Source organism: Typopeltis vanoorti, chromosome 6, assembly GCF_054136105.1.
Source record: "Typopeltis vanoorti isolate ZY-2024b chromosome 6, IOZ_Tvanoo_1.0, whole genome shotgun sequence".
NCBI classification, from domain to species: Eukaryota; Metazoa; Arthropoda; class Arachnida; order Uropygi; family Thelyphonidae; genus Typopeltis; species Typopeltis vanoorti.
In genome coordinates this window covers 16,330,402-16,356,941 of record NC_143554.1, presented here as the reverse complement: position 1 = coordinate 16,356,941, position 26,540 = coordinate 16,330,402, and the positions used below count along the sequence as shown (strand labels likewise).

General features: G+C 36.5%; 1 protein-coding gene across 2 annotated transcripts in view; it reads left to right on the top strand.

Moving 5' to 3' along the window:
• The window catches only part of LOC150105310 (neprilysin-2-like), a 493,284-nt gene that overhangs the window by 437,694 nt on the left and 29,050 nt on the right, over nucleotides 1–26,540 (top strand). For both annotated transcript variants that reach the window (XM_090394688.1, XM_090394687.1), the window contains one exon: nucleotides 25,197–25,273. In XM_090394688.1, coding sequence (XP_090250814.1) covers nucleotides 25,197–25,273 — 77 coding nt within the window. The remainder of the gene's footprint in view (nucleotides 1–25,196; nucleotides 25,274–26,540) is intronic.

Genomic DNA, 26,540 nt, shown 5'->3' with positions numbered 1-26,540 from the left:
ATACAAAAAAAAATTTAAAGAAATTAATAAAAAATAGAATAAAAAAAATCATTATTCCACTCACATTATTAATATACTATAGGTTTTATAATCTTTTGTGAGTGGGAACCACCACATAATTAATGACAGTAAACTTTCCTGCTCCATTCCACTTCTTCATTTGAGAAACCTTGAAGTGCACAATCCTTTGATGCTACAAGTACTACTCATTAGTGGAATAAAGTTGTTCTTTTTGTACTAAAGAATAGCAAGGAGATCCTTGTGAGCTTCAGTGCTTCCAAAATGTCTTATTTCTCATGCAGAGATATGAGTTCACTTCCCCTTACTTTTCATAATACACAGATCTCCAGACACGGTCAGAATTCTCTTTTTGGGCTGTCTTTTGCTTCTAGTGTTTCTTGGCATAACCACTTCTCAGCTATGGCTTCTTCTGCAGCTGCCTAAAAACTCTGTACTTTTCATCTGTACAACTGCTGACACCATATCCCAAATAATCCATCATAGAATACTACTCACACATTTGGGGTGGTGCATCAAATCCTCTCTAAAATTGCTTCATGCAATTCAGAAGAGGGCTATTCAACTAACTGATTATCTCTCTCTCTCTCTCTCTCTCTCTCATAAACTCACACTAATTGCTCCCACATAGAATTTTGGTTTATGTACCTTATGTCTCTTCTATAGATATTTTCATAGAAATGTTCTACTGAGCTGGCCACCTCTTCCAAGATTGTAAGAACATGAGCAGCTGTTAGTTAATCTCGATTTGCTGTCCAGCTAGAAACTTCCTGAACCAACATCATTTCCTCCTATTGTATCCCACCTCTGTGTACACTTTGTACATCTATTGTATCTACCTCTATACTTTTGAAGCTCTCTCTCTCTCTCTTTCTTTCTCAAAGATGACCTTTATCTGTTTAAGAAGTACAAAACGCAGTAAATAGATTACTTCTTTCTTCTTAACCTCTTGCCTACACAGCATTAATGTGCTATAGGTTTCACAACCTTTTGTGTATAGATTTTATATTAATTAAAAATCCTGCATTCTCTATAACCACCAAAAAAGATACAATGGCTATGGTCTAGAGCAGTGGTTCCAACCTGTTCCACTGGTGTAACCCTTTTGAACCCATTTCTATAAATTGTACCCCTTGTTTCTAAAATAGCAGTGATTCAAACTTAACATTTATTGTTCCATAACTAACATTTTGCATTTTGTTTACTTTACTTGTTTTTCCACCATTACCAATTATTTTTCATGTACCAGTGAATGGCCCAGCATGTACCCCTGGGGGTATGCGTACCACTAGTTGGGAACCGATGGTCTAGAGAAAGAGCTTGAGTTTTTGGAAGGTACCTCTCCACTTTTAAGATCATCTAACTCGCCATCATTTGAAAAGCTCTTACAGGTGTACTGTAGATGGGATTTTAACTGTTTTTCTCCTCAAAGGACAGGCATTATCTCAAACATGCTAGGATGCAATAAAGAATATTTACAAATCAGTTTAGGATTCATGTTACATTCAAGTCTTCCTTAATTCAGGATAAAGGAATTAGATAAAAATAATTTGTAATTTTTCATGTTTACTGCTTTGGTACCTTTCACAGTATTATGATTATTGTGCTTGGGCCATTGTTGTTTAATTTGTACATAAATGATATAGGAAATGGCTTAAAATGAGATATTCAGTTGTTTGCTGATGATGCAAAGTTGGGTACTGCAATAAAAAATCAAGCTGATGTTGAGTGTTTGCAGGATGATTTAAATAAGCTGGTAAAATGGGCAAAAGGAAATGGATGTCCGTTCAATGCGGAAAAGTGTAAAGTTATGCATTTTGGGATTAAAAGATTACCAGCTGTGTACTACATTGATGGAATGGTACTCCAAGAGATTGATGAGGCTAGGGACTTAGGGGTGTTGGTAGATAGGGAGATGAAGTTCAGGGGACACATTGCTAAGGTGTCCAAGATTGCACATAGGATTTCTTGGTTATTAAGGAACACACTAACATCCAGAGATAAGGAGGTTATTATTCCCCTTTATAAAGCATTGATACTTCCACATTTTTATTACTGTGCTCAGGTCTGGTCACCTAGATTCCTTGGAAATGAGGAGATTGTGGAAAGGGTTCAGAGGAGAGTGACTAAGTTGATGAGTGATGTAAGAATGCTCCTTGATAGATTGAGAGCTTGTGGATTGCAGAGGTTGGTTGATAGGCGGAGAAGAGGGGATATGACAGAAATATTTAAATTACTAAAAGGTTTTTATAAGATTGATGCAGGCAAAATGTTTCAATTGTGTGATAGTGATGGAAGAACAAGAGGACTTCCCTGGAAATTAAGGAAAAGTGTGGTTAACAAGGGTGTGAGAATGAGGTTTTTTGCCTGGAGGGTGGTGAATGAGTGGAATGCATTGCTTTATTCAGTTGTGAGTTCTTCGTCTGTAAATGAATTCAAGAACAGATACGATAGATATTGTTTTGATAGTTTGGGTCTCCCCCACAATGCGTCTACTGACTCCATGGAGCTATCCATAATAATGATAATAATAATTATTATTATTATTATTAGCTCTCCAGGAAATCATGGAAGGCTATACATTACCCACACCAATTGTGTGGGTAATGTATAGTCTTCCACTTTCACAGGAACATAACTTCTCTTAACCACGTCGCTGTCAATACAGATAAAATACATCACTCCTCTACACTTCGTATCCATTACATGTTTCAGTGTAATATCAATGGTATTACAATTTTAATATGCACTTCGCATCCATGGTAACTTGGATGTATATATACATCCTGGCCGGTTGGGTGGTTAAACTCATTCACATTGATGCCCTCACTAGTTTAACAAGCAAGTTGTTCCACTCACTAATGGTTCTGTAAGAGTAAAATCTAGCTCTTATCCCCTGTCTTAACTGCATGCAAACACTTAACTTCATTGGATGTCTCCTTGTCCTCTCCCCCACCTTCCATATAATTAAAAATTTTATCAACTAATATCCTATAATGCCCTCTCGAAAGTTCATATCAAGCCCCCTTCCTTCTGTCTACCGGCATCTGCAGTCTACCTTGTAATCTACATACCATAATCCTGATATCATCGTTGCAGCTTTTTTCATATCTTCTTTATCCCTTTGGAACCCAAGAGACCAAATATCTGCATAGTAGTCCAGGTGCAGTCAATCCTTCATAAAGAGGCAAAATGATTTCCATATACTTACATATCAATGTTCGTTTAAACATTGCAGATTTTCTCTGAGTTGTTTTTACAATTTTTGTAATGTGACCTTTGAACTTCAACTTTCTGTCCATCATAACTCCAATATATCTGGCCTTATCAGTTATTCCAAACACAACCCCATTGTTATAATATGCTGTTGGATATTGCATAATGTCAAAGTGCATAACTTTGTACTTACTGATACTGAAATATAGCTATTATCGTAGGCATAGGTTTCTGTGGTTTAGCAGTTCAAAAGAAAGATTCCGGTATTGCGACAACATATTTATTAAGATAAATAAAAATAAACAGACCTGACAAGTTTCTTATGTCGTTTGACTTACATCTTCAGGGGTTAAAGGTAACTAAAAGTTTAAACACAAGAAATGAGAAATTATTCAATGATCAGTATTCATTCGGCAGAATTATCGAATTCTGCCGAATGCAGAATCTGTGCATGCTAAGTTTGAACAATGCTGGAAGTTGTCACATTCTGTTGTTCATGTTTACGCTGTCTAAGGTCTGACTTTGGTATATTTTTTATCAATGCTGACCACACTTAGTGTAGAATTAGGCCCTGGTTTTTGTTCATTGCATTGGAATTCTAAGCATATTTGCAGCTTCGTTAAATTTCCTTGTGAAACAGCTTTTTCAATATAAGCCATGTTTGTTTTATGCCAGAGTACATTATGGCCGGTGGAAGTTGTGTGGGATGTTAGGCCTGATTTGTGTTCTCTACTTTTTTGCTCGTATTTTTGGTATTCGTTTATACAAATTTCCCCTGATCTTCCCATTTGGCCTACATAGCAGATGCCACAGGAACAATGAATTTTATATACACCTAGTTTTTTTAAAGGGTGATGTGGAGGTTTTTTGGGGGGTGTAGAAATCTTGATATTTTTTCTAGCAGAAGAAAATCAACTTTAATGTTTGCTTAGTAATTTGGCCAATTTGTCTGTAACATTCTTGATGTATGGTAGCATGATTGCGTTCTTGAAGTCTTGCTTTTGTGAGATGCTTGTAGGAGGTGTGTTAAGAATTTTCTTGATTATCTTAGATTCAAAACCTTTTTTTTTGAGGATCTGTGTTCATCATCATCATCATCATCAAATTCCTGATATGCATCCTCAAGGGGTGTACAGAATATGATAGTACTATATGAAAAATTTACATCATTACTAACTTCCTATCGACAATTTTCCTCCAAATCAGTCTTTTACTTGTCAAGACTCCAACATTATCAGATCTTATATTTCTATCGTCTAAGGCACTTTGTACTATATCAATCCACCTATACCTTGGTCTTCCTCTGGGTCATTTTCCTGCCAATCTGGCAGAGAACACTTGTTTTGCTAATCTTTCTTCGCCCATTCTGTTTAAGTGACCATACCACGTGAGATTAGCTGTGCTAACGCATTCCTGGATGCTGACAATATCAAGTTCTTTCCAAATATCCTTTTTTTTTTTTAATATGATATTACCGTTGATGCCATCTGTTTAAGCTGCTAACCATTCTCAGGACTACTCTCATATCTGTGGTCTCTAGTCTTTGGTCAAGTGTTTTACTTCTGACCCAGCTCTCAGATCCATAAGTTAAATCTGGTTTGAACACTGTCGTGTATACAGCTAATTTAGTGTTATGACTAATTTCTCTCTTATTCCATATGAATTTATTCAATTGACTTCCTACCATACCAGCTTTGTTGATTCTGTTGTCTATTTCCATATTTAATTTACCATCTTCACTAAAAATCTTGCCTAAGTAGCTGAAATGTATTACTTGTTCCACAGGTTCTCCGTTCACAATGTAGTTGACATTTTCAACGATTCAACCTATTTTCATTGTCTTTGTCTTTTTATTGCTGACCTTCATACCATATCTATTACAACAGTTATTCAATTTAGTCAGGGAATCTTGCAAACTTGTAGCAGATTTATTTAGAAGTATAACATCGTCTGCATAAAGCAAAGAGCTGGGAAGTAAAGAAAATGAGTTTCTTGAGTTTTTGAGGGATAACTACCTCAGATAGTATGTAACAGAGGGCACAAGAGGATTAAGGGTCTTGGATTTGGTCATCTCATTGGAGGATGTAATTATCAATGAGGTATCAAATCATCCACCAATTGGTGAAAGTGACCATGAGGTGATTACTTGGGTGGTTGCCAGCAGTGCAAGGACCCCTGTGAAAAAAGGGTATATGTGGAACTACAAGGGGGGGTGATTATGAAGAGCTCAGGAGACAGCTTGCAGGTGTAGCATGGAATGAGGAGTTAGCTGGAAAAGAGATCAATGCAGCTTGGGGGATTTTCAAAAAATATTTAGTGGATGCAATGTCTAAATGTATACCACGGGTGAGAAGGTTAAATAAGTTAGGTGTGAGATGGATGAATAAAGAGATTAAGCATGCAATACAGAGAAAAAGAGCATTGTGGAGGCAGCATAAGAGAAGTGGAAGTAACCAATTTCATGAGTTCTACAAAGACCAGGCAAGGAGAGTGACTTGGTTGGTGAGAATAGCTAAAGAGAGGTATGAACAGCAGTTAGCTAATGAAGCTAAAAAGAATCCTAGGGAGTTCTTTCGATATGTAGCCAGCAAAAGAAAGAATGATTATGGAAGGATGACATTGATTGGAGGAAATGGTATAAAGACAGCTGTTGCAGAATGTGTGGTGGAGATACTTAATGAGCAGTTCATAAAGATCTTTCAATCTTGTGAATGTGACTTCATGGAGAGATTGAGAGCAGTTGATGATGGGGAGGAGAGACTGACTGTAAGTGAGCAAGAGGTGTTTGGGGAGTTGAGTAAACTAGATGTAAATAAGGCTGTGGGACTTGATAATATATCACCGCATATTCTGAAGGAATGTGCCAGAGAGTTGACACCTGCCTTGACATATTTTTTTAATACGAGTCTTGCACTTGGTCAAGTCCCTAAAGAGTGGAAGGAGGGCAAGATTGTGCCACTTCATAAAGGAGGTGATCGAACTCAAGCATCAAACTATAGGCCTATCTGTGTGTCAGGTGTTGTGGTTAAGTTGTTGGAGAAGCTTGTGAGAACTAGGATCCAGAGTTGAGTTGACAACAATGGTATAATCTTTGATGGACAGCATGGATTTGCTAAAGGGAGGTCGTGTTTTAGTAATCTACTTACTTATTACAATAAAGTGACTGCTTCCTTGGACAGAGGAGAAGGATACACAGTAATATACTTGGATTTCGCAAAAGCTTTTGATAGAGTACCTCATGATAAGTTGACAGTCAAACTAGAGCAGATGGAGTTGGATATTAGATTAGTGCATTGGATTGGAGACTGGCTATCTGATAGGTATCAACAAGTTGTGTATGGGGGTGCAATATCCAGGAAAAGGAAAGTCACTAGTGGAGTGCCTCAGGGATCTGTTTTAGGGCCATTACTATTTAACTTGTATATTAATGATATTGGCGAAGATTTGGATGGAGATATTCAGTTGTTTGCAGATGATGCAAAGTTGGGACGAACCATAAAGAGTAGTGAAGATGTTGTGGCCTTGCAAGAAGACTTGAATAAATTGAGTGATTGGGCAAGCAAATGGGGATGTGAGTTCAATGTTGCAAAATGTAAGGTTTTAAAATTTGGAAAACAAAGATGGGATGCAGAATTTATGCTTGGTGAGAATATATTGTTGGAAGTAGACGAAATAAGAGATCTGGGAGTGATAGTGGATAAGGATCTAAAATTTAGGGGACACATCGCCAAAATTGTGAAGACAACACAAAGACTTCTGGGAATGATGAGGAGGACACTGACGTGTAGAAGTAGGGAGATTCTTGTTCCATTGTATAAGGCTTTGATTAGGCCACACATGGACTATTGTGCCCAGATTTGGTCACCTGGTTTTCAGAAGGATGAAGAGATGTTGGAAAGGGTCCAAAGGCGACTGACTAAGGTAGTTTCTGACCTCTGGAATGTCGAGTATGAGGAAAGATTGAAAAGATGTAATTTGCAGAGTCTAGTGGAGAGAAGGAAGAGGGGAGATATGATAGAGACCTACAAATTGGTAAGGGGTTGTTATAGGATCAATGGTGGAGAAGTTCTACAGCAAATAGTGGGAGATCAGGGGAGAACCAGAGGTCATCCCTGGAAACTGTATAAAGAGGGTGTGAGTAGGGGAGTGAGAGGCAGGTTTTTTTCGTGCAGAGTTGTGAATGACTGGAATGCCTTGCCTGAGAGTGTGGTGTCTGCAAGGAGTTTGAATGTGTTTAAGACCTGGTATGATGAGATGTGTGTGAGATAAAAGGACCTCCTAGATGAATCTTTGACTCCATGAGGTCTTGTTTAATAATAATAATAATAATAATTAACATCTCCAATTCTGATATCATGTTTAATACACACTTTCCTTCATAATGTGATCCATATAGATAATGAATAACAGAGGGGATAATGTACATCCTTGTCTCACACCAGATTTAGCATTAAACTATCTTCCTGTACTTCAATTCTAACTGCTGATTTACAACTCAAATAAAGAATAAGTATTGCTTGATATAATGCCCCATTGACACCATATAACTGTAGCATATTGAATAGCTTCTCTCTTGGCACCTTGTCATATGCCTTTTCCAGATTGCAAAACTTAAATACAGATCTTTGTTATATTCCCATGCTTTCTCAACTATTTGTTGTAAAGTGAAGATCTGATCCTGACAGCCTCTATTTGGCCTGAATCCAGCTTGTTCTTCACCAAGCTTTTCTTCCACAATTCTTCTCAACCATTTCTCAAGTATACTTGCATAAATCTTGCCAGGAACACTCAGTAGGGAAATACTTCTGTATTCTCACATTCAGTTTTATTTCCCTTTTTATATATGGGTACTATGAGAGCTCTACTCCAATCATCGGGAATTCGTCCCTCTGTCCAGGCTTTTTGAACTATGCAGTGCAGCCACTATAAGACTTTTATGCCACCATACTTCAGCATTTCTGGTCAAATCATCTACTCCTGCAGCCTTTCCACACTTCAGGCTTTTGATGGCTTTTTCTATTTAAAGTATGAATATGTATTCCTGATTGCATGCTTGTTTGAGTGTTTTTTTACCACTGTGCTGTCATTGTTTCATTTAGCAATTTTTCAAAGTAAAATTGCTCCATACTTCAAGGATATCTTTTTCTCCCATTTTCATGTCACCTTTATCATCTCTAACTCCTTTTATGGCACCTCTTTCCTCCATTTCTAAGCTTCTTCAACAATTTCCAGAATATTTTGCCACCTTCTTGATATTTATTTTCTATGGTATTGCCAAAGTCCTCCCATGAGTTTTGTTTAGCTAGTTTTACACAGTGTTTAGCTTTCTTACATTTGTCTCTGTATTCTTTAAGAGCACATGCTGACTTATTTGCCAAGAACTTTTCATATGCTTTCTTCTTTTCCTTCACTGCCTCTTTAACTTCCTGTGTCCACCATGGAGTTCTTATTTTTCTATTCTTACAGACAACCTCACTACATGCCTCTCTGGCTGAATCAATCAGGGTTTTCTTCAAGGCTTGCCACTGAATCTCCAAGGTTTGGTTCCTGTTCTCAAACCCTTTCATTTTTTCTTCAATAATCTTTGTGTATTTTAGTCTATAGTTCACATCTGAGAGCTGCTCAACTTTTATTTGCTTTAAAACTTTCTTACATGTTATTTTTTTCAATATGAAATTCAATTTTATCCTGCTCAAGACTAAATAGTGATCACTTCCAATTTCAAATCCTCTGTACACTCTGGTGTCCTGCACCAGGGAGAAAACATCACTATCAACAATAACATAGTCAATGAGACTTTTCTTATTCCTTGCCTCTTCTCTCCATGTGAATTTGTGCACATTTTTATGTTGGAAGATGGTGTTAGTAATAACCAGTCCATCTCCTGAGCAGAAATCCAACAGGTATTTGCCATTATTATTAGCTTTGCTCTTTTCTCCAAATTTTCCCAAAATATTTTTGTATGTGTGACAATCCTTTCCTACTCTGCTATTTACATCCCCAACAAGGACCAACTTTTCCTTTTTCATTGTGTCAGTTGCTTTTTCTAAAGCAAAAAATTCCTCCACTTCTACCTTAGTAGAACCTTCTGTGGGAACATAGGCACAAATAAGTCTCATTTTCCAGTTCTCCATTCTCATATTTGCCCACATCACTCTACTTGAGACTGCCTGCCATTCAAGAAGATTAGCCTCGTATTTACCGTTGAATACAATGGCTACCCCTTCTTTTCCTTGATTATCATTGCCTGAATATAACATTTTGTGTTTATTGCTCAGAAAGATCTCACAGTCACCCCTATTATGTCGATCTGGTACTTATCTAATTCCTCAGCTAGCTCCATTTCTTTGCCATTAGGCTTCTTATGTTGATAGTAAATTTGCAGGTCTGCGGAATGAACCTTATGAGAACGGATTGAAGATTTGTGGGTTGCAAAATTTGGTTGATAGGCAGAAAAGGGGTAATATGATTGAGACATTCAAAATACTGAAGGGTTTCTATAAGATTAATCCAGGAGATATTTTTGAGAATAGGACTGGTGGTGGGAAGACTAGGGGCCATACATGGAAGCTGGGCAAGAATGTGGTTAACAAGCGTGTTAGAGCTAGGTTTTTTATTTAGAGAGTGGTAAATGAGTGGAATAAGCTGCTAGAGTCTGTTGTGGGTCTATGACCATGAACGAGTTCAAGGCGAGGTATGATAGATACTGTGTGAACGTCAAATAGTTGTTCTTGACATGATGTTAAGGCCTCCCTCGATGAGTCTGTCGACTCCTTGGAGTTGCCCAAAATAATAATAATAATAGTACTGATCTTTAACTCTGGTGATGTTGAGTTGGGGTGTGTTTTCATATTTGTTCCAGTAGCTGACTTTTCGCTGTTCGCCCTGGTTCCCTGACGTAAACAACGGGGGTCTTGTTTAACCGGGCGACATCCCAGCAGGCATGAAATTTTGTCATGTTGTACCATCATTTTGTATATTGGTTTAAGCCAATAAGAATAGAATTTGGTTGGCTAAATCCCAAATTGCCAGCCCATCCTCATTCGTTCAGTATCCAGGTAGATACTCAACAGGGTGCACCACGAGAAGGTGAGGATTGTACATTAGATCAGAAGCCCTGGTCGGTTCTCTGCATTCTTTTAAAGGCTATGTGGAGGATCTGTGTTAAATAATGTAATTCTTCATTTCTCTTTTTTTCTGTGTTTGAAATATTGTAAGCTCTATAACTCAAGGTTTTCATTAAACTTATTTTTTTGCCTGGGGTGGAGGTGTGAGGCCGCATTAAGAAATCTTCCTGTGTTGGTGGATTTTCTGTAAATGGAGAAAGATGATCTATTATCTTTTCGATTGATTTCTATTAAGGAAGTTTTTTGTGTTTTTCCTGTTCCAAAGTGAATTTTATGTTGTGTAGATTATTAAGATAATCTTTAAAAGCAGTGAGTTCCTCTATTGTTCCTGGCCATATGATGAAAATATCATCTGCATAACGAAGCCAAATTTTCGGTTTTTTTATGATAGTTATTTAATGTATTATTTTTAAAATTTTCCTAAATAGGTTAGCTAAAGCTGGGGAGCCCATTGCTTGTCCTTCTTTTTGTTCCCAAAATTTGTCTTGATACATGAAAAACATATTTTTTATGCAATGTTTATATAGTTCTACAATGTTCGTTGGAAAAAAGGTCTTCAAGGAGATTCACTGTTTCATTTCTGGGAAAATTTGTAAAGAGGCTGACTACATCCAAACTTGCTAAGATGTCTCAAGGTTCTATGTATATATCCTTTACCTTCTCAATAAACTGTGAACTGTTCTTAATGAATGATGTTGTTTTTCCTATGTGTGGTAAAATCATGTTGGTGAGGTGTTTTGCCTGATTCGAGGTTGGAGAGTCTCATCCATCCTCTATTGGTCTTAAGGATTATTATTATTATTATTATTCAGGCCTCCATGGAGTCAAAAGACTCATCACGGGAGGTCCTTCCTAAGAAACACAAAGTCTATCAAGACTCATCGAGGGGGTGTCCCCCCCCTAAGAAACACAAAGTCTATCATACCACTCCTTGAACTTATTGACCGTTCTTGCTCTCACTACTCCATCAGGCAATGTATTCCATGGTTCAACCACCCTCCATGCAAAGAAACCACTCTTCACCCTCTTGCTCACAGTTTCCTTTCGTAACTTCCATGGATGGACTCTTGTCATCACTCCTTCCTGCTGTTCAACCAAGCGAAAGAATTCTGCAGTATCAACCCTGTAACCACCTTTAAACAGTTTAAAAGTCTCAATCATATCACCTCTCCTTCTTCTATCCACCAAACTCTGCAGTCCACATTCCCTCAGCCGATCCTCATAACTATCATTGTACAGTCTTGAAACCATCTTTGTTATCCGCCTTTGTACCCTTTCCACAGTTAATTTATCCCCTTTAAATCCTGGGGACCAAATCTGAGAACAATAGTCCAAGTGTGATCTGATCAGGGTCTTATACAACAGAATGATAACTGTTTTATTTCTGCAGGTCAGTGTCCTTCTCATTATTGCAGCAATCCTCTGTGTTAACTTCACCACCTTTGCAATGTGTCCCCTAAATTTCATGTTTTTATCAATCATCAACCCCAGATCTCTTGTCTCCCCTACTTCCTCCAGTATAACTCCTACCATAGAGTATGCAGTGTCCCAGCAATGTTTCTCAAACCTCAAGACCTTACATTTTGCTGCATTGAACCGGAACCTCCCATTCAATTGCCCATCTATCTAGCTTATTCAAATCCTCTTGCAGGGCTACCACATCTTCACTATTGCTAATAACCCTTCCCGGCTTCGCATCATCTGCAAACAACCGAATATCCCCTTGCAATCTACTGACAATGTCATTGATATAAAGGTTAAACAATATAGCTCCCAGCACTGAGCCCTGTGAGACCCCACTTGTAACCCTCTGCTTCCTTGAAACTATCCCACCATACACAACTCTCTGATACCTATCGGACAGCCAATCCTGAATCCAGTTGACCAATGCGACATTCAGACCCATGTGCTGCAACTTAAATATCAGCTTATCATGTGGTACCCTGTCAAATGCCTTTGCTAAGTCTAAGAAAATGGCAGTATATGCCTTTCCCTCATCTAATGGTCTTGTAACTTAAGGCTTAACATATTGCTAAAACAAGAGGCACCCCTTCACAAATTCATGTTGACTCTCACAGATAACATCACCCTCATCTGCCCAATGCTGTATACGGTCCTTCACTACTTTCTCCATGATCTTACGAACTGCTGATGACACACAAACCGATCTATAATTAGACACTTCCAGTCTGTTACCACCCTTATTTAATGGCACTATCTTACCTTCCTTCCATTCCATGGGCACCTTTCCAGCAGCCAGACTTTCATTGAAAAGCCGGGTCAAAGGCCCTGTCAGTTCCCTAGCACATTCTCTCAAAACTTGTGGTGAAATACCATCCAGTCCCAAAGCTTTACTGACATCCAGAGTACTCAGTATATGAAACACACTCTCCTCCTGTACCTCTAAACCTCGAACCTGCCCAATCCCTCTAGCATTAAAACTGACTCCTCCAGGATGAAATACTCTAATAAAGTGTTCATTGAACAATTCTACTATGTCCTCTACATCAGTCACTGTATTACCATTTTTATCCCACAATATCATTCTTCCACAGTCATTTCTCCTCCTACTGACCACATATCTAAAAAATTCCCTAGGATTTTCTTTGGATCTTAGGGCTAATCTCCTCTCATATTCCAGTTTTGTCTTCCTTACCATACTAGTCAATATCTATCTTATACATTTTTGGTACTCCATATATTCTAGGTACTAATGGGTGTTTTGATTGTAGAGTTATTTTTAGTTCTTCAGTCCAATTGGGTATATTTTTAATTAGATCATTGGTTTTATTGTGAGCTCGCCAGGTAGGATCTCTGTCTAAGGGTGTATTGGTATTAGAATCTTCAAGAAGAATTTTCATTTTTTTGTTATAAACCTCTGAGTTCATGACTACCATCTCATTCCCTTTGTCTGCCTTAATTATAATGATGTTTTTGTCTGATTTTAGTTCTTTGAAGGCTGTGAATTCCGTGTATGGTAAGTTCCTGGGTGGGAATTTGCTTTGTAATAGTAATGCTGTACTTTGTATTTGGATGAGGTCCAATGCATCCCTAGGCAACTTTCGTATTCCTTTCTTGATTTGAGCTATGATGTTAATTTTTGGGATGTAGCGTGGCATTAAAGGGAAGTTGAAACCTTTCAAAAGAAGATTTTTTTTCATTCTTGATAGGACTCTTGAAGAAAGGTTAATTACTACTTGATTGATCTAGATGTTTTCTTTGTTTTTCTTTTTCTTGAAGAAGCACATTAAATTTTTTAATTAAATTACATTTCTTTTGGTCAGAAATCGCTGCAGCTTTGTTGTATGTAATATTGTCAATGTTATTCCAAAGTTCTGATGGAAGCAATGTGGCTTACTCATTGTGTAGAGTAAATGTATCTTGGCTTATTTGTGCTAGTTCTGTTCTAGTGGCTGCAATTCTTTCTCTCAAAATCACTAGTTCCATTCTTTGGTAAATTCTGTTAGCTTTGGTTGTATGGAATGCACACTTGATTTGGATGAACTTAGGTACAATTTCATTATCTCTACATCGGATTAAAATATCAGACGGTTGATGAAGTTCATATGTTTAATGCCTAATTTCTATTTATTTATTTTTATTTATCTTAATAAACATGTGGTTGCAATACCGGAATGAATCTTTCTTATAGCCATTATCATTTGTCCACACTTGCACCCTGTTCAAATCACCTTGTACATGCTCTTTTTCAGTGGCATCTCTGACTGCTTTGCCTATGTTTGCATCATCAACAAACAACTGATATGTCAGCTCTTTCGAATATCATTAACACGTTCACTGCCATGCTCCTTGGGCATAGTTTGTTACTGCATGCCAAGCACTTTCACCAGGTCGGTACAAGTTATCTCATAGCTGGATTTTGTTTCATACACCAACTAGTAATCTCATATCGAACCCCCACCTATGTCTTACATGCGCTGACGGCTGTGTAACTTGAGTTCAGAGTCATTGACATTCAGCATTCAGTGCAGTAAGGTTTATTGCATCTAGTCTTACAATTATTTAAAATTATCTAAATAAAAACCTTCAATTATGCCATAGCCAGTAAAAGAAAGCTTACTGATGAAGAATTAGAAGCTTACGCTAATATGAACGATGATGAATGGAATGAATTATTTGGTACCGATTCCAAAGATGATTATAATCCTATAATGACTCTAGTGATGGCTCAGATGATGATATATCATATATAAATATATGTATATGTTGAAAAAATTTAAAAAAATTGTTTTATTTGCATTAATAAATACACAGTTTATGCAACAATACTTCTTATAATATACTATAATTTTGCTGAAATTATTTTCCTTCTATCAAGCCCCCAGATGTGCTCTCCGCTTTATTCACAAGCCAAGGATCCAAATTAATGTGAATATACTATGGGTTAACTCGAGCTTGGCATAGGAGGTCGGTAATTCCACATAAGAGTATATTCGTAGTTGGCAGCGAATGTGTTAATGTATAGATTAAACAACAGTGATTCAAGGACTGATGCTGGAGCACACCACCAGTCACCTTAAAGCTTGAAAATTCATATCCCCTTATCAAGCCAATAGTGTATATTGAAATCCTATATTCCCTAGTTTATTATTATTATCCTAAGATCCCATGGAGTCACAGACTCATCTAGGAGGTCCGTTTTGTCATACACACAGCTCATCATACCATGCCTTAAACACATTCAAATTCTTGTAGACACCATGTTCTCAGGCTACATGAAAAAACCTACTTCTCACTCCCTTGCTCGCACCCTCATTATACAACTTCCAGGAATGACCTTGTTTTCCTCCAATCTCCCAGCATTTTATGAAAAATCTCTTCAGCATTAATCCTATAACAACCACTTATCAACTTGAATGTCTCTATCCAGGGCCACCAAGAGAAACCTTCGGCCCGTGACAAGTCTGTGGTCCGGGCCACACTTAAGAAAGTGCATCACTTTTGTTTAATAAAAAAAGTCATATAAAACATTAAACATTTATTTAAAAAAGTGTACAATAAATTCAAAATTCGATACATTACATACTATACAAAATACAAAGATTAAATAAAAAGAGAATTTTTAAATTTTTATTGCCTCATCAACTTCTCACTTTATGGTTAGCGAAATCTTTAATCATGTCGTCATAATCAATTTTCATTGCCAGGTCATGTTCTATTTATAGCAAAGCTAAGCCGTTTAATATTTTCTGGAGCATTGATGATTTACTGAAGCTCTTTCTTGCTGAAAATTTACTAAACACTTTCACCTTTGGCAACTGTTACTGGTATTGTGCAAAAAATTCTGATTGAAGTACATATTTCGAGAAAAACACCGTGAAGTCTAAATTTATAAATGATATTTAATAAATCTAGTCCTGGTATAACATCTTTAAACGTGGCGTTATAAATCTTTTTTTATGTGATAGATTTCGTCTTTCAGAGATGATGTTAAGTCTTTCGAATATTTATTTATTAAATTATTGCACGAGTCGGAAATTTCTTGATGATTCATTGTTTGAAAATTTGATATTGGTGACAATAAATTCTGAATGGTTTTTAAAGATGCGAAACGCATGTGAAGTTGGGAAATAATTGTATCCAGTATAACAAAATATACAGTTCTTTTAAAATGTCCTTGTGTATCATCCCCATCTGCACTTTCTTCATCTGCTAGTGTTATTCTCTTCGCTTTCGACCATTTTTTGACATTTGGGGATATATCCAATTGAATTGCAACAAATGTAGCTTCAGAGAGAACATCTTGCCACTTATTTCTAAAATGTTCAAGTTCTTTCAGAAGAGACTCAACATTTGCTGTTGCAATATCAATCGATATGGTACTAAATTGCAATATTTTATTTCGTTCGTCAATGGAAGCTAAAATTTTAAACCAAATTGTCGCAAAAAGTATTGCTTTGAAACTTGAAAAATATCGTTTTATAGAAACAGCTTCAGAATGACCTTCATTTGATAATTTCCCAGTCAAAATTACATCCTCTAAAGCTTTTAAAACACTTGGAAGATCTTGAGCAACCGGCCTAACCGTATCGATTCTACAACTCCAGAGAGTTTCAGATAGACCATGAAGAGAACAGCCAGTTTTTTCTAATGGAATTTGCCATCTCATTGGGCTTGAGCTAAAAATGCAAATAACCGCTCCAAGCTTCCAAAATATATTTTACTTTCCGCACAACATTTAGCTACATTTACGCCCACTAGATTTAGTGAATGTGCTGCACATGGGGAATAAACAGAAGTTTCATTTTCTTTTTCAATAAAAGACCGAACACCTTTTATTTTCCTACTCATATTTGTTGTCCCTGGCCTCTGCTTTATTTCTAGTTGAGTGAAGCGTTCTAATATTTTTTTGCTATTTCTTCTCCAGTTTCATGATAAAAATCAAGAAATTCTATAAACCTTACAAGAATTATCCAATTTTGAGTTAAAGAATCTCTGAAAACATATCGTAGTATTAAAGCATTTTGTTCCATATGTGACGAATCTGGAGCTGAGTCACAAATTCTTTGAATCACTTCTTTCTTTCGCTTAAAATTTTGTTTAACACAAAATGACTGCAAATGTCAATGAATTCATTTTGAGTTTGCCAAAGTCATTGGCCGGTGTTTTGAGATTCTTTTACCTTTTGTAAATGTTTTTTTTAGTATGGGATCATGATGCGCAACTAATTTTAATATCCCGAGAAAGTTTTTCCATTATGTGGATTACCAATTTGTTGATTAGAACCACGAAATGATACATTTCTGGACGCTAAAAATAAAATTACATGAAGCAGTCTTTTAAGCAATTCATAAAAGTTTTTTGTTTCGTTCATAACCAAATTTTCCATTTTGTTGTTTACTCCGTTACCAGTTAGAGATCGTTCTAATTGCCTCCAAGATCTCTTTATGAGATCGCGATTTTTCATGATCTGGCAAACGTGTATACAGCATTTGCCACTTATGTTTTAGAGGACAAAACCCTTCTGATTTACTTAAATCGCTGACAAGTTTACTTTTTGTATCATTGCTAAATAATAGGCAGGTAACACAATATAAGGCTTGTTTGCTTGAACTCCAGCGTAATCAGCCTCGAACTAACTGATCACGGCCATTTGATAACTGAGAATAAAGTAAATATGAAGAAAATTTTCTACCTTTACAATCTTTTGACATTAACTGGACCATATCATTTAACTCAGATGCGGATTTTAGTCCTTTAACAACTATTAATTGCCGATTTACATCACTAAAGAAATCTAGCCAAGTACCTGGATCTTCGTAATTTATAACTTCGGTAGCTTCTAAGTTGGTAGTCGCTTCAGCTTCACTTCCAGCTGAAGGAAATTCTTCATATATTAAATCGTTGTTACCAACTGCATCGGTTGTAGTGCTGATTGTTGCTTCAATTCCAGGTCCAAGCAACTTTTTGTCTTTATCATGAAGGTTTAAATTGTCCCTATCGTCTATTTCAGTGTTCACTTCAGACTTAGCTGTTGTAGGTCCAGGTGAAGAAGATTCTTTATTACTTTTGTCAGCAGTTAAACTATTAGCACATTGTTTACTTGAAATTTTAATATCTTGGTGTTCTTCCGTCTTCAAATATTTCAGTAGTAAATGCTTGTTTTTTAAATCTTCTTTTGCCTTCTCGCGATCCCTTTTCTCCTTTCGTTTTTGATTTCCAGATTTATGATGATACATTTCTGTTGGTCAATTTTTATTATTAAAAATATAATTTTAATAATTAAAAAATACATTTCTGTTGGTCAATTATTAAAATATAATTTTAATAATTAAAAAATCTAATTAATAAGAACACGTAATTTAATTTTTTAGCGCACGGCCTACACTATACAGTTGCACACTTTACAAACAATCACAAAACCTTCGTCTATCAAAATAATAACAAGAACGAAGCGTTCTGGCAGGGAACATTATTGTGAATGGAATTACTAGCTAGCGCAGCCAACTGCAAAACAACCTTGCACGAATGCCTATTGACGTCATCACCCGCTATAATTACAGCGATCCGCGCTGAGAGAATCAGTGTCTTCCGGATACTCATGGCGAGCTAAAGAGCGTAAGCTTCTGTCTAAAACAAAACACAATCATTCTCGATATGCTATTATCCTTTATCATTGTTGTATTATTACGAGAATTAAAACCATGCATTATAAACACAGTTATGTGACACGTCGGGGCCCGACGGTCGGGCCCTTTTCGATGCCGGGCCAGTGACAAAAGTCTCAGATGTCACCCCATCTTGGCAGTCCTGTCTCTATCATATCACCCCTCTTCCTCCTATCCACTAGACTCTACAAATTGCATCATCTCAACCTTTCTTCATATTAAACATTACAGAGATCAGAAACTATTTTGGTCATCACCTCTGGACCCTCTCCAACCTTTTGAAATCTCTTCATCCTTTTGAAAACCAGGTGACTGAATTTATTCAAATCAGTCCATGTGTGGCCTAATCAGAGCCTTATACAATGAAACCAGAATCTTCTTACTTTTACACTTCAGTGTCCTCTGCATCATTCCCAGAATTCGTTGTGTTGTCCTCACAATTTTGGCAATATGTCCTCTAAATTTTAAATCCTTCCCTGGCATTACTCTTATTTTCTCAACCTACAACAATATATCCCCACTAAGCATAAATTCTACTTTAAATATTTGTTTCTCAAATTTTAAAACCTTACATTATGCAACATTGAACTAGTGTCCTCATTCCTGTACCCATTCCCTCAATCTATTCATGTCTTGTAAGGACACAACATCTCCTTTACTTCTCGTAGTCCATCCCGACTTTGCATCATCTGCAAACAACTGAAAATTCCCATCCAAATCTTCTTCAAATGCCATTAACATACAAGTTAAACAGCAATAGCCCTAAAACAGACCCCTGAAACACAACGCTAGTGACTTTCCTCTTCTGGGATATTGCTTCCCCATCTGCTCTAGTTTGACTATCAACTTATCATGTGGTAATCTGTCAAAAGCCTTTGCAAAATCTAAGTATACTACTGCATACCATTTCCTTTATCCAATGAAGCCATCAACTTATTGTGATAAGTAGATTAGATTAGATTACTAAAACATGACCTCCCTTTAGCAAATCCATGATGTCCATAAAAGATAATACCAATATTATAAAACCAATTCTGGATCCTGATGCTCACCAGCCTTTCCAACACTTTAACCACAGAATGACACACAGATAGGCCTATAATTTGATGCTAGAGTTCTTTCACCTCCCTTATGAAGAAGCACTGTCTTGCCTTCCTTCCACTCATTTGGCACTTGACCCAATGTAAGACTCATATTAAACAAATATGTCAAGTCAGATGTCAGCTCACTGGCACATTCTTTCAGAATACGCACTGATATATCATCGAATCCAACAGACTTATTAATATCAACTTTGCTTACTTTGCCATATACTTCTTGCTCACTCAGTCAGTCTCCTCCTCAACATCCACTGCTCTCAAACTCTCCATGATGTAATATTCACAAGGATGAAAGATCTTTATGAACTGCTCCCTAAATATCTCAATTATATCCTCTTCAGCAGTTGTCCTTACACCATTTTATCCAATCAATGCTATACTGCCATAGTCATTCTTTTTTATTTTTTTATTTTGCTGGCTACATATCAAAATAATTCTTTAAGTTTTTTTTTGGCTTCATTAGTATTCCTCATGTATTACTCATTGAATTAATTATTACCACTCCTCTTATATTACCTCTATAATGCCTTTTTTTCTCTGTATTGCATGCTTAATCTCTTCATTCATACATTTCACCTACCATATTTAACCATCCAACATTTGGAATGTTCAAGAACTATCACTCAAGCAATACTGATCTCCTTTCCACCCAACTCCTCATTCCATGCTACAGCTGCAACCTGTCTCCTGAGCTTCTCATAATCACTGGCCTTGTAGTTCCACATATACCTTTTCCTTTCTTTGTCCTCACATGGTTGGAAACCACCCATGTAATCACTTCATTGTCACTCTCACCAAGTGGAGAGAGATTTGACATCTCATTTATAATAACATCCTCTGATGAGATGATCAAATCCAAGATCCTTAATCCTTGTGTGCACTGTTACATACTGCCTGAGGTACGAGGGTCTGTTTTAGTGCTGTTGCTGTTTAATCTGTATGTTAATGGCATTTGGGGAAGATTTGGATGTGGATTTTCAGTTGTTTGCAGATGATGCAAAGTTGGGATGAACTACGAGGAGTAGAGGAGATGTTGTGTCCTTACAAAAACTCTAACTTATTTTCTTTACTTCCAGTTGCTATCTCATCTTCCCAGTCTATATTGCCATCATTTACATGGCTAATTTGCTTATACATTTTCTGTCAGTCCCCTCTGCATTACCTAGTCTATGGCAATATTCAAAGAAGAATTTCATTCTATTCACCTGTGTCTCACACCATACTGCCTTAAACCACTACCACTATCTCCCAATTGCATCTCTACCTTGTATGGACATAATTCTTTTTCTATCATCAATGGCACTCACCTCTCTTTTTAGCCCTTTCTGTTTTCACAAAATGCGTCATATCTTTTCATCTTTATTCCTGTCAGGATGTCATTGTCATCGAACAACGTTCAACAATTTTTGGTGAACGAACTCAGTCAATGCAACCATTTCATTTCTCTTGTTTCTGATAATTCTAGCATTCAACAAGTTTCATTGATACAACTTATTAGATGTGACTTCTTCATACTTTCCTTGGTCCATTTGTTTTACTATTTATCCATCCCAGAAACTTCTTCAAATACAACTGTTTTCCCTATATCCCAAGTTATCCCCTTCCCTTTTTGTCTACACATGCATTCGCATATTCTTAGAGCATCAACCTTTCTCACGCTGTGTTCCTGTATCCACCCTGAGTCTCCCCATTTTCCTCTTTGACTTGCTCACTTGTTCTCTCATTCTCTACACTCATGCTACTCATTTGTTCATTCATAAGCACCAGTTCGGTCTCTCCTTCCTTGCTTACTTTCCTGTCTTTTACATCGACTCTTACTTGCACAGATTCATTCTCTGAACTCATTACTCTCCCTTCCAGAAACAGTCTCTCCAAATGACTCACACCAAAACTATTTAAATGTACTCCATCACTCTTATACAGTTCAATTCCTCCTTCAAACTCATTCTAAACTTTACAAACTGCACTCCTTTCTCTTCACACATTTCTTCTGCTAACATATCATTCATAATTTTTCTTACTCTCTGCCTCATGTCATCACTGTCATACCTGTGCAACATGCTGACTACCTTTCCTATCACACTATTATCTTTTATCCTTCTCAACCACCTCTTGATATTCAATCTTATGTGTTCCTTGTTCCCAGTCAAGTCATTTGTTCCTATTACCACTACCAACTCTTTTGCTTGCTTACTCCTCATATTTAATGCCTCAATTATTCTGTTCATTTTACCTTCCAGATAACAAACCTAGTGCATCCTCTCATTTGCCACACCTCTAATAATTGAATCGCCATACAAGGACACTCTCTTGTCTTTCGTTACCTTTTTCATACCAACATCATTTATTTTTGTCGTCTTCACTTTTCCATACATAAATCCAATTCTCTTCATTTCACTCCACATCCATCTCATCTTCACCACCTCAGCTTTCAAATCTTGAGTCCTTTTTTCGATATTATTCATTTTCACTATTTTATTGTCAGTCACACAACATTTGTTTGCCGTCAACCCTGCTCACCATCTTATCCTTAATTGCACTCTGTTTTTCAATGTCATTTTTGCCTGCTTTATCATCAGTTGAACTTTTTTTCTCGCTATCACTTCCAGAACATTTGCACTATCTTCAGCTGCCGTATCAGCTATGATGCCATGTTCCCTACTCATATTTAAATTCATATTTAAGCATGATTCATGGCCCATCAGAATATCGCATTTCCTACATTTAAACATTTACATTGTTTCTTTTCACTTATTCAGCCTCTCTACATTAAATATCTGCATCTTCACATGCATGCATGCATACTACATTAATGACACTGTACCACTTTTGAGAAATCCATGTGTTTACTTTATTTGTCTTCTGCACAGACCTATGCAAGGATTTGCCTTTCACCAAAATCCTTATGTCAGTACACTAACAAAAAGAATTAATTTATTATAATATCGCCTAAGAAGTTTATCCAAGCTCCATATTCCACACCCAAATATTTCACAGTAATACCTAATCTACAATTTAGACAATATCAGCACACATTTAAATATAAAATTTACTTATCTCTGCTGCCCATTTGACGACTGATATTTAATTCAAGCCACCTTTTTACACCACATTTTCAAATGTTTTAGCAAAGTCCAATAGTATCATAGTGTATCCATTTTCTTTATCCATCTCAGTTGAAACATTATAAAATATGAGTGAACTGCTCGGACACGACTTTCCTTTTGTAAATCTATGCTATTCCTTGCAGAGTATAGCTTGTCTGTCAACCCATTTCTGTATGAATTTCTTACCAATTTCTCGAAAATCTCCACTCCCATTCCAGAGATACTGATAGATCTATAGTTAGAGATATGTCCTTGTATAATGGGATTATCATGTATTCTTTTCATTCCTGTGGGATCTTTCCTGAGTTAAGATGCAAATTATACACATGTAAAGGGAGCCAGTTATGCTGAACATTTAGTACATGTGCTAATATGCCATCTGTCCCAGTTGCCAAATTCTTATCCAGAACATCTCTAGAACCTCCTTCTCATGCACCTATATCTTTTCATCTGATGTGGTGGTAGCACTGTGTGTTACCATAACATCAGGTTGATAGATCTTGGCAAAGTGAGCAGTCATTATTTGAACTACCTTGCCTAGTTCAAGAGTACCATCTGCATTCAGCAAAGTTATTCTTCCACATTCATTCTTTCTTTTACTTACAGCATAATGATAAACTTCTTTGGGGTTGCCTTTAGCCTGTACAACCAGTTTCTTTCCATAATGTAACTTAGCTCTTTGTACAATATTCGTAACTTTTCTGGCCTGAGCTTTATATATTACAAATATTTCAGAACTCTTCTCTCTCTCTTATTATCCCATTATTCCTTCCATATCATCTTCTTCTTATTTCTTTTTAATGAGAATGCATATTCATTTCACTCTCATTCTATTTGTTCTTCGAACTCTAGGTACACATTCAGATACCACATTATTTAAGCATCTTTTCAAAAGCTTTCCATGCACCACTGATATCCTTCCATTCAACAACTAAAACCATGGAACTAGAGATAGTATTCTCCTGAGTTTGGCATAATTTCCAGATTTGTAGTTCAGCATACAACCTGTCCTGATTGGAACACCCACATAGATGGCTACTTTTGAGGTTAGCATGGAACAATCACTGTCACCAGCTGGTAGCAAAAACAATTACATTCTTAACTGAGACACATTCTGGCACTATGATTAAATCTAACACTCTGTGTTCCCAAGTTACATCTTTCACATGCTGCTTGAGAAGTTGTCTTGCAACAGCTTAGTAAATTCTCCATCATTCTTGTCATTAGTTTTCTCTGCTACACCAATCAATATTCATATAATTTTTAAATCATCCATAATAATTACTCATCTAGTGCTTATCAGGGTAATTTGGTTCCTCATCCCCAGTAAATTAACTGTCAGGTCTGTAGCAACACTCCCTATATATTTCAACCTGTTATTGTTCACTTCACACCAGATAGTCTCAAACTCGCTGCTACATGGAACATTATTACCATTATTGCTTTCATGTGTTTCTATCCTGGACTCAAGTCATCTGATATCGTTACTAGTACTCCCTCTATTCTCCTGTCTCTTCTGTCATTCCTAAAAATATTATATCCTTTACACTCAGTTCCAATTACATTTGACTCTGAGGGTTGGGTGTCACTTAATGCCAAAAGTTTTAGTTCAAAACATCTTCACCAAAACAACAAATTCAACCACATTGTTTCTAATGCTTCTGGCATTTGTGTATAGCCATAACAATTTATCTTCTCACTTTTTCTTATACTTCAATCTACAGTATGTTTGGCCCAGTTGGGTAGTTTCTCTTTTCCCTCCCTCCACAATGAAAATCCCCAAACCCAAAGTGCAGTTTGTCCATTCAGCAGATTCACCATAATCATTGACATTCACTATTACATCTACACATCCTAGCTGAATTTGCATACATCCTCAGCTTTCCTCTCAAGATGATCTAGTTTTTTTTTCCCCTGACTCCATGCATTGGGTCTTATTCCAATAAATAATTTCTCTTGGCACCTGATCCCAAATCTGTTCAAGTGCAGGACATCCATCCCTCTTATACAAATCTTTTCTACCATCAAACTCTCTCCACACATCCAAAAAACTTATATCCTATTTTTCTACAAGTACATAACCTGTGCATTGAATCATTTGCTATCATTGCCTTCCTTAATTCATTACTGTCATATCTTAGTAATAAATAATCATTTTTACTTTCTCATCTTTCTTTCTTGCTTCTTCCATCAAGTTTTTCATATCCTCTCTTATACTATATTTGTCACTACTTAAATCATTAATTCCACTGACTAACGCTTTTATTCTTTTATGTTTTGCTATTGCCTTGTCACATCCTTTATTTTAGCTCCCAGGATGCTTAATGTAGTAACTCCTTCATCAAGCTCAAATTTAATTATTGAATCACCAAAACATATGACATATTTTTTCTAATATTTTAATTTACTTATCTTGTTATTATTATCATCATTACATTATTATTATCATTATTATTCATTGATATCTTGCTTGCAAATCTGCTAACTTTTTTGATATAGGTCTGGTGTGGAAAACATAGACCACAGTTACTTAAACTGAAGATTGTAACTGGATCTCACAGCCCAGGAGAGTTTAGGTAAGACAATGCATGGTATTGGTACATGAATTTGACTTAAATAATGGTTGTTACTGTTAATATATTTTGTTCTTTTTGAGAGATAGAAATATGCAAGTTACTGAATATGAATTAATTCAAATAGAAAGTAATGTGCATTCCACTCACATGTCATGTTCTCTGCACATAAAAAATCTATTTCTTGCATCTGTTGATCATGAGTGTTATACAGAGATGATCGCTTGTAATTTTGATCTCTCCCTCCATTCTATGTATAATCTTCACATTAATCTGGTATAATGCTTTCACCAAATTAACTCACCATCATATCACTTCTTCTCTACCTAACCTGTTGCCTCTTTGCTGCTTCCCATCAAGTATTATATTTCTATCTAAGCATTTCCGAATTCTGCTGGATCAAGATTTCCAATCCTTGAACCACCATTTAGATAGTTCTTAGTCTATAATTTATTACTTTGAGCCTCTTCCTTTATATAATGGAACTATTTTGCCTTCTTTCCATTACTATTATTATTATTACATGACACCTCCAAGGAAGCCAAAGATTCACTGATAGAGGGAACCTGCTCTATAGCTCTCCATCTCCACCAACTACAGGGAACTGCAACTATCATCATTATCTACACCAACGCTATCTACTGTCCACTGCCACCACCACTAGCATTTTTTCTGTCTGTAAATTGAATGTTTTCTTGGTTTCTCCCAGAAAAACATCAGTTTCTGGGAGAAAAAACCCTGCTACCTCCATACGACGGATAACTCACCTTCACTTAAAAAAAACCATATAAAGATTCTTCTCATCATTATGAGATTCAATCTTAGGCCTTTTCCAATCGAAGTATGCAATGCACCATCCTTCTTCCAATTGTGATATGACAAACATTGCTTTGAGATTTTGCTAGTACTGAGACTTAAAAACAGCCTGCTCAGAGGCACTCATTTTCCTGCACATTTTTTTTAACATAAAGACAAACATTCCGTTCCAGTTCCATGGCTGTATTCGCAGAGATTTCATAATATCATAAGAACCACATCTAGTTCATCTGCCTCTATTCTTGCAATGGTCCCTGTCAATATATCACCACAATATCTTTGCCAGGATGAGTCATCATGCAAAACAGTGATTATTCAATAACTCAACTGTTTCTTCTGCTTCTGTCATTTTGCTACCATCAGTATTCATCAAATTTATCCTTCCACAATCATTCTTTCCTTTATCTGCTATATATAGTGAAAAAAACTCTTTGGGATTTCCTTTGCCCTATCT